General features: G+C 44.3%; 2 protein-coding genes across 2 annotated transcripts; both read left to right on the top strand.

Annotated features, from left to right (window-relative positions):
• Positions 1 to 5336: 5336 nt before the first annotated feature.
• On the top strand, positions 5337 to 7130 carry LAJ45_06717 (uncharacterized protein; the record flags this gene model as incomplete). Its single annotated transcript, XM_046116279.1, has 6 exons — positions 5337 to 5591; positions 5698 to 5784; positions 5833 to 5896; positions 5968 to 6236; positions 6296 to 6588; positions 6647 to 7130. The coding sequence occupies 6 exons, from the start codon at positions 5337 to 5339 to the stop codon at positions 7128 to 7130; spliced, it is 1452 nt and encodes a 483-aa protein (XP_045970482.1).
• A 655-nt stretch (positions 7131 to 7785) lies between these two features.
• LAJ45_06716 (uncharacterized protein) lies at positions 7786 to 9052 on the top strand (the record flags this gene model as incomplete). Its single annotated transcript, XM_046116278.1, has 8 exons — positions 7786 to 7801; positions 7874 to 8052; positions 8151 to 8452; positions 8525 to 8591; positions 8669 to 8692; positions 8791 to 8798; positions 8878 to 8971; positions 9029 to 9052. 8 exons carry the CDS (start codon positions 7786 to 7788, stop codon positions 9050 to 9052), a joined length of 714 nt encoding a protein of 237 aa, XP_045970481.1.
• Between the last annotated feature and the right edge of the window lie 4445 nt (positions 9053 to 13497).

Raw genomic sequence — 13497 nt, 5'->3', positions numbered from 1 at the left:
GGATTTCTAGACCTCATTGTTTCTGTTTTTCTGGGGAAAAAAATATGATATTAGAAAAGCAAGGTTCATATTAACGACAGAAATAATAAAGCTCGGTGTCAAATGAAACTAAATTATTAATTCTTAACGACAAGAAACGACACGTCAAATTGCGTGACTACGTACCATACCTCCACTTTTTCCGACTGGGATTGTAACCAGGTTTGATTAGTTTAGTTCAGCTCGTGAATAATACAGTCATTATCATCGTAACAGTTAGGAACTGATCATAAGTTAAGCCCGTGACACCGCGTCATGTTGTATCACTCGGTTGTTTGAACCAGCCAATAATCTTTCAATCTCAACTTATGGGGTGGTAAGCTCCTCCAAGATTTCCAACAACCTAACCGGGTAAGAGTTCCTTCCAGCACTTTGCATGACAAACAAAAATGCACCAGAAATCATTCCGAGTGATGTCGTATGACTCCCATCCCCTTCACCGACGATGTTTCGTTCTGAGCCTTCTATAAGACCCTAGGGAAAAATTCAAAATCAGGCCAAAGAATTAGAGTTAAATTCTCTTCCCGACCGGGGATCGGGCCGCTCCTGCATCACATAAAGCTGTAATTGAGGCTGAAAGCTTAATTAGCCTTGCACGCATGCAGGCACAACTGAGTCTGTCAAAATACAGATGTTTTGTTGAATCTCAACTCAGAAACATTTCTGATCGGTTCGTCTTGAGGTCAAAGTTTGAATCAAAATCTTATTGTGGCTTCTTATAAAGTCACTTCCCACCGCATCATACATAATGCCCCAAGCTGAGGTCCTTCCAACCAATGAAGTCAAGCGCCAAGTCTCGAGGCTCCAAGGAACAGTCCCGATTGCACAAATCCTTAAGACGCCATACTGGCCACATGAAGAATCAACAACACCATCACAACGCCCCCTCTTCTATACTTTTCGCTTTTCAAAATGTGATTTTTTTCCTCTCCATTTAATACTTATCTTGTTAAGCACACATCGGTTACGTGCAGCCATCCTCAATGCTTCTAGCCCAATTAAATTGCTTGCAATTTTGTGCCGCTCACCTGAGAACACACTTAGCTATATTTTAGGAACTCCCCGCATCCCAGCCTCAGATATGTTCGTCACTGGGGACGTTGAGAAAGGGTATCAACAGCGAATAGAACCAATCAAGTTTTTTATTCCTCCGGTCTTCCATTCCCCGCGGGTCTCGTATCTGCAGCCCTTTCTTATGCTCACCGGCCAGATATGATTGCATTGTGATACGTAGGTTTTGATGTAAGGTAAATCGATTCTAAATCGTACTTTCCTTCTTTTTTTTGGCCTGCGAAATATGACAAATCTACTGCGAGATGTTATCCCTCGATTCACAGCTGTCGATCTTCTTGCAGAAGCCTATCATCCGCTGGTTCCTGGTGGGTGGGTTAAGGCCTAAAGGGAATACGCTGAAAACAGTATACACTAGCGAAATCCGGTGTAGGCTCTTAGTGGAGGCCTGTATACATCATGTACATACAAGCTTCTGAAGGCTCATCGAATTCCAGGAATGAACCTCGTGACGTTATTTTTTCAAAAAATTTTTTTTTGTCAAGATCGTAGTGGGAAACATTCCTGATCATGATATATCTGAAATCAACAAACTGGGGATATCCCCGTGAAACCCCCACGGGTGATCGCCGTCTAAATTTACTATTAGACTGCCTCAGGACCGAGTGATATCACATGATGAGCTTTGACCGCTGGCCTGGACCATGTACCATGGACCTGATCCCCTCTCGAAGGCGCCCTATCCTCGCACTGGCGAACTCAATCATTGCGCTGGCTGAGTCAAAAAAAAAAAAAAAACCGGGGCAACGGTTTCTCTAACAACGTGTCGCCTAAAATTCCCCTCATCTATTGAAGGTTTACCACCCCCTTACTTCCTTTCACATGCATATTGGTTCGGTGATGGCATGGCAGTACTACTTGCGCGACTAACAAAACTGTCCACCACGTCGCTGGTAGCTGGGTCAAGTTTCTGTGCCTGCCCTGCATATCTTCCCTGCTGCTTCTCTGTGGAAAAGGGCATTAATTTATAATTATTAATATTCGCACAGGATTTCTTCGTTATGCGAAGTATTTTATTTTTAATATTATTATTTTTTGCCTTTGGCGATAGTCTTCTTTTCTCGCTCGCGCGGCAGAAAAGCAAGCAGCCAGAAGGCTGAGTTAGAGAGGCGGCGTCCCCCCATGGCCCATGCCCCTCCCCTCCCCGTGAATCGCTTCAATCCTGAACTGTACGATTTCATTTTAACCCGAGGTGGTAAAATCTTGGGTTATATTATTCGAGTGTGCTGATTGTCTTCCATGGTTCCACATTTCGTTTATTTCCGAGTGATAATTCTGATCTGGGGGGAGGTCGAGTCCATCAGATCAGCAGACATCCCTTCCTCCCGCTCTAGTATACGTAGGCATGCTATTCCAATTATCTTTCTATCAGTTAATAGTCGACCACGCGCATTTGGAGCAAGAAAAATCGTTATTCGCTGGGTGTATTCCTTTAGTTTAGTAATTTATGTACTCCTCTTTGCTGTTGCTGCACTCTTGATGAATGAATTGATTGATTAGCAGCGTCAGCAGCTAGCTAGCTAGCTAGCTACAATACCTAGACAACCAGAAAAATCAATGGACCCACGGGCTTTCAGAGGGGTTTTTATCTATCGATCCCAAGGACCAAAGATATGTGTGTGCGCGACTGATAACCATGTAAATTCGCTATTCTAGCCGATTCTCCGCCGCCGTCGCCGTTCCCTCTATTAGAAGCGGCAGGTAAGAAAGTAATTTAATTCAAGCATCTCTCACTCGGCCCTCACGGCATATGACCGACCATATCGCTAACCACAATCAGGTGTAGCTTGGCAGTATCTTAGGCTAACAGACTGATGACCGTTGACCCGAAACTTGGCCTAAAATACTACTAGCGCCGGTAGTTATCGGTGTCTTCTGCTTGGGCGTCTTTCTTACCTATCTGGGCGACTGGGTCGAAGCTTTGCTTGCTCTGGAACCTAACTGGCCTGGATAGCTCGAGAAAGTTATTTGTAGGGTGGGGTTGGCGAAGCTACTATTCGGCAGCTAGTCATTTGACTATGATCTTGAAAATTATTTAAATTATTAGGACATAGCTCCTCCTAATTGGCTTCGTCTTCATTCCCATAAATACACAGGGCCTAGTCCAGTATCTGTACATCTCAGCATGAGATGCAAAACAACCGCATTGACATGTAAGACTACAAGATACCACGAAGGCCGATTGCAATGCAAATTGTTAGTTGTCTCTGAACAGAGGTTCAGAGGAGTCTCTCGTAAGTTAAACGCTATAGTTGCATAAGACCATTATGCAATGATAAATCTATTCTCTTGATATCTAGCGGTAAATATAGAAAATCGCGATCGGTTGAAAAACTCTAGACAGTGGATCGTGCTAAGGGGGTGGTATGTCGAGGAACGTCTGCGTCCTCTCTCCATCCCACGCGCGGTTGTTCACAGGCATGCCCACCACGACCAAAGGATCGTGTTCGCAAGTGCAGCCACAATCATCGACCTCATGTCCGGCCTGGCCGGTGCTTAAAACTCGGGATTTCGATCCCCGATCCGCCAATGGGGGTGGAGTGTCGCACCAGTGAGTTCATGTTGTAATGCCCTTGTAGTTGGTACAATATCACGTACGATATGAACACCGCTCTTTAGTGGGGTTATCGGGATCTTCAACACATAAATTCCTCTTATTTCCTTTGTTTTTTCTATACATTCTTACGACTGCTACTGGAAAGGCGTCTCTGTCTGCTGCTTCCTGCTGTGTTGTTCACGGAGTAGAGTATGGATACATGCATCCTGCGGTGCTGAAAAGGAGCTACTGTTGATTAAAGGCAGATGCTAAGTGAGTAGACGCCGGAGGTGACCGCAAGGTATTTTTTTACCTCTCATCACAAAAGAAACCGCGCAAGCAATAATCAGTAATACAACCATGGTCTTACCCTGCGAACTGTTCCCTTTCTCGTTTCTTTGGGAAGGCATCAGGAAGTGCCATAGAAGGAATTTTTTAAAAGCTGCACAAGCGGGAAACAATCGTGGAAACTTTCCCCAAAGAACAACTTTTGCACCCCCGCAATCAGCTATGAATTGAACGTGTTTTCTCGCTTAAGTTTTCGTACATATGTGATATCACATTTGCGGATACCCGATGCCCGTTGCTCTCTCTCAACTCCGAGAGTACCTACTATCTGGAGCAGCAAATTCCAACTTCCAAGCAAGCATACTATTCTGCCTGTGATTATGGACCGTACATAGTCGACTTTTCGTTGGTGCTCAGCCACCGGTCCAGGAATACCAAGCATCACGGCTATTATATCATGCACTCAGCGGGACGTCGGGACTGAAGGAGGGTGAATGGATCGATGAAGGGATGGATGGATGTGCACGCCATGGGATGGGATGAAAGAGTGCAGGCAGAGTATCATAGGCAGGTGGTTTTGCTTACATACATCTCAAGCCCATCGCGTGACAGGCCCCTGTATGTCCTCCCGGGGGTTCGCTGAAAAAGTGATGCGGTGATGAAGCATGCATAGAGGCATGTACTATGTACCTATCACTGTGCTAAACTCCACAGCTCGCTGGACCACTGAAATATCCTTGTCCGATTCTCATTAACTACCCTCCATCCTTTACAGTACTGTATGTGAATCTGCCGCTGCCACTGTAACTCTACGAGTAGAGAGTGCGAGTCAAGTCGTCTTCCCGGCCGTGTGCTTGCTTCGTTTCCTTCCTTTTTCTATATTCTCTTGCTCATTCTCGATCAGCGAACACCATTCCATCTAAACCTACTCCTCGTCCTTCCCCTCCCCCCCAGTCTCCTCCCTCGTCTGATACTCTATTTCCTTCTCTTACTTCTTGTCCGCAATCACTTCCATCCATAGATCTGGGAGGGCGGAGGATAATGATTCAGAGGAGTCTGAGATTGTAATTGGGCTATACCCTTGACGTACGACTTTTCATGAGGCTCTTCCGCTTCCTCCCCGCCTTGAAACCCTTTAGTGTCTCCGACCCCCCGGCCCCACCTCCAACCAGTTAAGATCCTTAAGATCCAGGTACTACTCAATAAGCAGCCGAGCTTCTCTTCCCCCCCCCCCCCCCCCCCCAATCGTTCCCATCGTTCATCCTTATCTTCAGCATACCATCACTCTCCTCCGGCGGTCACCCTCACTCTTATACCTTCACCCATCATCATCACCATCATCATCACCACTACTCACCCTGGTCGCCCATCCCTCTGCTTCTCTTCACCAACTCAATTAGCTATGGATGGTGCCTCTGGACTGAACGGGAGTAACGGTTTTCCTGCTGGCCTAGATACATGGAGTCAACAAGTAGAGTATCGAGATATAAAAGCTCAACAGCAATTGACGAAACAGCACTACGGCTCACCGATGGGCTCACCCACACACTCACAACCAGAAGTAATCGGTGGCGATGAGGTCAAGGCTTGTCTTGCAGGCCTGGGCAGGAGTCAAGGTTTAGAGAAGCTCTCAAGAGATTATCAGCCGGATATCCAGGTCCGTCGCTTCCTAGCTAGTATTAGCTTCATGTTTATTGTTTCTATCTACTATTAAGCAACCTGTCTTTAAACATTCGGTTACTAATTCATCGAAACATGTTTAGGGTGCATTTATTGGTGATATCAAATCAAGTAAAGCTCTGGAGGTCGAATATGCAGCCGCAGACCCAATCTTTGTCAGAAAGACCGTTGTAAGTAGCAAGAACCCCCGTTTGTTTTAAGTTGTGCTAATGACCCAGGCGCTTTCACCAAAATATCCTTTTTACCGATCAGTACTTGGAGATGGGAATTGTGGGTGGAGAGGTGCGTAATATATATCCTCTCTCTCACAATTTTTGTCATTGTTTGAGGTTTCAACGCTAATTTTATAATAGCTATGGCTTTTGGCTATTTTGAGATTCTGCTCAAAACTGGTGATCCAAACCGTATCGGTATGGAGTTTGCTAGAATAGTCTCACTCAACAATCTTATGTCCATGGCCGGAATGGAACCGTACATATTCGAGGATTTTGTGGATGCCACCATCACATTATTTAATCGAATCTCTGCTTCACCCGTAATTGATCGTCCTTATGACGTTTCTCCAGTCGTGGATGCCTTTAACGATAATGAATTATCTAATGCTATTATCACACATTTCAAGGTCAGATTTTATACTCTTCTTATAAATATCCATCCGTACTAAATGATCCCCACGTCTAGTTCCTCACCAGTTCCTGGATGAAAAGTCGACCGGATTATTACGCACCCTTTCTTGATCAAACCGTAAAGGCTTATTGTGAATCGCAAGTCGAGCCATACGGAATCGAGATTGATCATGTAGGGCTTATGGCTTTGATCGATTGTTTGATACTGCCTGCTAGTCTTGCGGTGGAGGTCTTCTATTTGGATAGAAGCCCTGGAGACGAAGTCAATGTGCATCGCTTTCAGGATGTAGAAACCGAAGGAATGATGACGCCGGCTGATGCGCCTGTCTTGAGGTTGCTTTATAGACCGTGAGTTTTACCAAATCCTCCTAACCTCTTATAGCCTCTGATATTGAATAAATTTTAGTGGTCACTATGACATATTATATAAGGATGGAGAGATAGCAACAGCACCGCCGCCGCCGCCCCTTCAAGTTTCATTTCTTTCTAGCCTCCCGGAGCAGGCATTTGCACCAACGCCCCTAGCGTATTTCCCACAAATGTCTTCATCAGATATGAACTTTTTAACAGAGCCGGGCCCATCGAACTTTCGTCCTTCGATGTTCAACTTACCAGCTTTCCAGCCATCCCCTCTCCAGTCTCTCCCGTTCCAAACAACAACGTTCAGAAATTCGCCTTTCAATCCTAGTCACTTCCAAAGCGAAAATTTCCAACCAGAAATATATCAACCTCCTACAACAACCTCTAATTCAAGTTCCAAACGGAGTTCTTCTGTGGAGAAAAGAACATCAAACTCATCACCTAGGAGCGAGTCTTGGGATAGCAACGGCCAACAGTATTCATGTGATGAATATTCTACAGGATCGGGACTTGGCCAGTCGTATTCTTGAGGAAATTAAGGAGGGGGGGGGGGGGGTGGGTAGGGGGAGGGAACGGTGTTTCTATTGACATCTTTCCGTACGGAAGTAAATAGACGAATCGGCGGCTTTTTTTTTTTTTTTTTTTTTTTTTTGGTCATTGTCCTATGAACTTTCAGCGGACCGGCGTATTTTCTTTACTGCGTAAGGACCCCGAGCGCATTTTCGGAGGGGCCCTGGAGGTTTTAGGGGTTTCGGTTGGGATTGCGATTTGGGTTTAATGGGATTCTTTGTGTTTAGCTCATGAATAAACGGTACTCATAGCGAATTTGTGTGATGCTTCTCATTCAGAATCCATTTTGGTGATGTTAAATGCCAAGAATGACGTAGGATCGCTGGCAAGGATTCCAGTCTCGGGTTTCGTCACATCATTCGCTTCCGCCTAGACGGAGACTGATGAACTCTATTAGCAGCCCTAAGCTACTTTGGCTGGTGGATAATGCGGAAAGTGCGTTTGACTACCGTCATCCCAGCATCAGCATTTTTCCAAGGGACGCCTCTCATTTTTGATTCTATATCACTTGCCCGCTCCCAAATAGCCCACATGAATACTATAGTGTCTCTATAATCTCCTCCCGAACACATCTTTTCCTTCATCAATATTTGTCTTCAGGATTCTAAAAGCATAATGTCTCTTCGTAACCGTATGTAACCACCGCGAAACATACCCTTATCTCCTGCAAAGAATCGATCCGCTAAGGATCCTTAAAATCCAGGCCTTGGGACTGGAATCCCTTCAATTATCCTACTCGCTGGGACAATAGTCCTACTATTCTTATTGATCATTGCCGGCGCATACGATAGACGCCCGCTGAACCAAATTTTCTGGCTGCAAGCTGATACTCGTGGTATACCAAATGCTCCAGACGGTATATGTCATTGGACTTTGTATAATGTTAGTTTGTTTCCTTATAAAACAAATGATGGACAGTAAAGATACGCAAGTAAACAGAAACATGTACCACCTATCGCTAACACTTCATTCCCATGTAGTTCTGCGATGAACGCGATGGCAAGAACTTCAACTGCCGAAATAACAATGCCGCAAACCCCTTCCTCCCCCAACGCAACTTCAACACAAGAACAAACATTCCAGGCGACTTCCTGAATAACCCCGATCGCTACTTCTACCTAAGTCGATTCCTATACTCTTTCTATATTATCGATTTAGGGTTTGCTTTAATGGCATTGCTGGCGGGGCTGCTGGCACTTTGTTCAAGGATAGGAGCGTTGGCGGCGGCAGCATTATCTTGCTTGACGTTATTCTTTATGACATTCTCAGCTACTATCATGACGTGAGTCCTCGCGTTGGTATTGACTTTGGGTTGACGTGGTAGGGGGTTATGCTGATGTCGAGTGATTTTCAGTGCTTGCTTTGTTTTGGGGCAACGTGCATTTAGGCGTGCAGGAAGAAAGGCACGTGTGGGTGTCAAAGTATGTTCTGGTTTATCCTATAATTTCCTCTCGGAGTGCACTCCTGATTTCCTCACTGACCAATCAAAAACTATCAGGCCTTTGCATTCACATGGACCTGTGTAGCTCTACTTGGCCTGGCAACACTAGGTTTTCTTCTGGCTTACCTTGCCAGTCGTAATAAGAACCAATACCGGGATAATACTCCCCGAGCCTCCAGATTTGCAGGTATGCGTCATCGTAGGACCGATGATAGATATACTGAGAAGGCTGGAGTTGATGGATACTATCCGGAGAGATCGGACAGTCAGAGAAGACTTAACCCCAATCTTGCCAATCAAGATGTACAGCTTAACGCTCCTGCTTTGTCGGTCCCTGCCGGTGGTACTGGGTACAACGATGTAAGGAGATGACTACTGTCTCACTTTTATATGGATTGGAGGACTGATGAGCGTTAGGGCGTGTACCGTAATGAGATTTAGGGGTGGGGGTGCATGGTGGGGTCCATGCAGCAGGTTGAAGGACATTATGAGTGTGGAAGTGACGAGGATAATGATAAGGATAAGGTTTTAGTGTGGTGGCTTTAATCATCTACCATTCACGATGGAGGATTGTTGGCTGCAGGATTTTTGGGACGGTAATTAGATTAGCTCAAGGGGAGATCGGTGGGCATTGATGTGCATAATGTATCCTTAATGTCTGTTCTGTGATGAAGCTAAATTGGTTTTTGTACTAATATAATATCTTGCGCTTAGTTATATTGATACTACGGTTAATTAAATAGTAGGCTTGTTTATAAATAAAATCTATGGAAGTTTAGCCTATAAAACAGTCTCAGTCTGTATGAGTTCTGGGAAGTTTGGCCTCGAATAACTCTATGGCCCTCACATATGGCTTTTCTCATTTATCTTGACTAGAAAGGTGAGTTGGTGCGTAGGAGTTACTTGGACCTAGAGAGCACTGAAATTCGATTTATTTTCGTAGTCCCTGGCTGGGTGGATCATAAACTTGACATTCAAATATGTAGAATAAATCAGCCCCAAAGGAGAAGGAAACGCATTGGTTTTCTCAATTCCCAAATAACTTGACATGAAAGGAGTTAGAAGATCAAAATATACGGGGGAGTGCCTAAGAGAGTTTCTGCTTCAAAAATCAAAGCTCTTTTTGAGTTGTCTTCGATGTGGTTCCTGGGACTGACTCGAATCGATAGTAGTAATAGTTGTTTCTGAATCACGGACAACTATACTAAAGGTCTTCTGGATCTTCCTCAAACTTTAGATCATCAACCTCCAGACAGATTGTCATCCCCCCCTTTTGCCCTGCATCGGACAAAAGAGGAGGAGACAAAAATGAAGGACGTTGAGGATGATCAAGTGAATATAGAAGTAGGTAGAAGTGATTGATTGTGTTCTGAGTCTGAGAGGAGGTGTATAGAAAGAGGACTTTTTCCCCTTTTATAGTTTCACTACGAAAGAATTTGCGTTCACCTGTAGAAGAAAAAAGTTTGCGTCATTAGAGTCCACAAGAATCCTTTGGAAGATTCTAATACCCTCCAACCACCTAATTCTAAATCCCGCAAACTTAGCATCAATTGCGGCGTAAATGGAGAGAATCCTTGGTTTTTCGAAGATATTCCCATGAATGAATTGAACGGGCATGGGCTTTCTCGCGATCCAGACTGCCAACTGCATCAACATACGTCTCCAGGACCAAGCATGGCTTATCAATAGATAGCTATTGGTAGTTTATCGAAGCTTTTGGGTAAAGTTGAAATGCCGGTTTGTAGTTGCATTTACATAATTCGCTCACTAGACTAGGCCGTGTTTCTCAAACATTCCAAAAATGAGTTATGAGAGGTCACGAAGGGTTGAGATTTTCCTGTCTATATTCTTCAGGTGTGTTTGGCTGGCAGTTCTAGTTCAAAGCCTAGGATTATGGAGGGGGAGAGTATTTCCGGCTCAGGAACAAATCATATCAGACGCAGTCTCAAAACAAAATAAAGATGTTTCCTGTATCAACAGGGCACGATTCTAATATATGACCAACACCTCTTCCAGTCACGGGATACCATTTTGACTGGATATGGGCCGCGTACAATATTCATAGAGTAAGAAATTTATGCGCGGTAAGTTTATTTTTGAGAAGACAAGATCTTGGTCTGACCATCATTGGCAAGTTGATGACGGCGGTCAGATGGGCCAAAACACGGTATTTGTGATATGTAACGTGTCCTCGAGTTGTAACTGACAAAGAACCATATGAAGTTAGCTTTAGATTGGCTGAGATGCAACATGCAGCAGCAGAAAACGAAGCTCCCACAATCCCGCGTTTCCGAGAGGAAGATATTCGCCGCACCTATACGGTCTCTACAGAATTAGAGCAGCTGATAGCCTTTTTCTGCCTTAAGAAATAGACCAGTACTAAATTCCCTATATAGGAAAGAGAATGCAGAAAAAGACTGTCAAAAATAAGCCAAGAAAGGTCGTCGGGAAATTTGCGCTTGATGAACGCACTGGGCCATTTGTTATGTGATGATGCAGAATATTGTTGACTTACTCAGGTTCCATAAAGCGTTGTGCCGCATTCATTGAAGTCGAACATTTGAACTAGAGAATGGTTAAACGCCATGTTACAATTGCGGTACGGCGATAGCCGGTGGGGGCGTTTATCTTGCTTCTTTCCCTTAAGGGTATTCGGATAAGTGCCTCCTGTGCCGTGGATCGAAGGTGCCTTCCTAGTGTGGAGATTAATTGCTGGTGATGCAATAAATAATATCCAGATTCCCCCTAAATACAGATGGAAAATATTTGGGAAATCGTAGAAAATTTGGCTCTCCAAACATGTGTTCCCACATATGAAGATGGATTTTGTTACCATGAACTAAGGGTCTCGGATTGCCCAGCTAATTGCCAGGCTTGAAATGTTGGTATCGTGGTCGGTCCCCGGCTCTGCTGGCAAAAACAGGGGCGCCAAGCGACCCGTTCTTAGGCTTAGGTCAGTACTGAGTGCTTAAATGTTGGATGCATTCGATGAGCCAGCAGGGTTCAAGGGCCCTCCAACCAGACCGTTCAATTCGAATTTTGATCCAAGAACTGTGGTAAATCAAGGCAGATTAAAGGCGGTATAATACCGTCACGCGACTAGTCTAAAAGACCAAGTATTCCATAGCACCAGGCTAAGTCAAGCAAACCATTTCCGCAAGTCACCTCTAGGATTTGAGTCGACGTAGATGGTCGCATCGGGGTTCCCCCCGAGTGATCTTACATGATTGGACACAACAAGCGCGGACAAGAATGCACCCCTGGAATTTGATACAGATTTTAATGTCATTTCCATGGTCTAACCACGTTCTAGATCCTGCGCGGTCCGCTTTTAGGAAAGAATAAAGTTGGAGAGGAGTGGAGAAGGAGTATCGAATAGCAATGAGAGATCGATGATCGGGATCGCAAGCGGTATTGCCGTTCCAGTTCTTCCGTGGATTGAATATTTTCCATAATCCTGCCGAAAACGCGGAATCCGGAAAGAATAGATCCAATGGTCCGATACAAATCCGGCAAATATTTCTCGATCTATCACGGTCGATGAGTTGTACCCTTTCGCTTGACCAAGAGTATCGTGTGGCGTTAGCCCATGATAACAAACAGAGTGAACTTGCTAGAGGTGACTTTTATCGGGAGTTGTTGCGAGTCGTAGTATTATCCAAGACTATATTGGCCGAAGTTATTAATATATTTTTACCCACATTTTTCCTGGTAGCTATGGGAGTTCCCCATAGATATAATGAAATCTTTTGGGTTCATACCTTATTCATCACATGCAATCAGGTGTAGGCCGTTTAGCTGAAAAAGAGATGGCATATGCTACATGTGATTAGTATAATAGATATCTGTTTATGAGCGAACATTAATTTCCTTGAAATCCGGGATTTTCACATCATATAAAATCACTCGAATTATCATGCTCAAGTGTGTGGTATGTGACGTAAAATCTTGTAGGATTGACGTCCAAGACTGCCGTTAGTTGGCCCTAGCCCTGTTGAAGCACAAAACATTTCCTCGGGTAATTATTGAGCTATATCATTACAGTGTAGCTCACACTGCCTTTTAAAATGGTGCAGGTTGGCAGGGTGCATGAACCACTACCTATGGCTCCATAAGTACATGTACGTAAGGAAAGCCAGAGTTGCTACCCAGGCAACGTATTACATGTAATGCCGTCAAGAAAGTCTTTGATTCACTTTGCTACCGGCTGTATTTGTTCCAGGGGTATTGCATTCAGGCGGGCTTCTTGCATTTGAAAACATCGACTGAAAAATGAAATTTCGACTCACATGCGTTAATTTATGTCGAGACCGGGTTTGAAACACTAGTTTTATGTCGGTGTTGTCAATAGCGAGCGAATCGGCAAGGTCGTGGAATCCAGTGAAGGGAACAGATTTGCCCTGGATAATCTTGAATTTTTGGAGCATGCGTCTTGACTGGTGAGGCCTATTGAACAACGCATAAGTACTAAACATGATTCAAAAAGCAAATTATAACTTAGAACGGATTTACCATACTTTCCCCAAATGACTGTATGGAATTCTCTTAGACCTATCATGCTTAATCAAATTATCATCGGAGTTCTCGACCATTTGAAACGAGCTACAATTACATAGTACATCCACGCCGGCGCAATACCAAGAAACTAGGCGGTGTAAGTAAGTAGAGAGGGTACTCAAAACGGTTAGATATAATTTCTCGCTCCGTGGACTATTATCAAAGCCGGGGGGCTCAGCTTAATCTTGGGAAGATGCTATCCTGCCATAAACTAAGCTAATCATCGCTTGTCGGTGCTTTGTTTGCTGATATTTTTTTGGGTGAATGGATAGTAGGAATTAAGGTCCTAACCATTATTTTCATGAGTGATAGATTTCTTCACTCGTTTT

The sequence above is a fragment of the Morchella importuna genome, assembly GCF_003444635.1.
Source record: "Morchella importuna strain M04M26 chromosome Unknown Morimp01GS020, whole genome shotgun sequence".
NCBI lineage: Eukaryota > Fungi > Ascomycota > Pezizomycetes > Pezizales > Morchellaceae > Morchella > Morchella importuna.
This window is presented reverse-complemented; position numbering and strand designations above follow the sequence as displayed.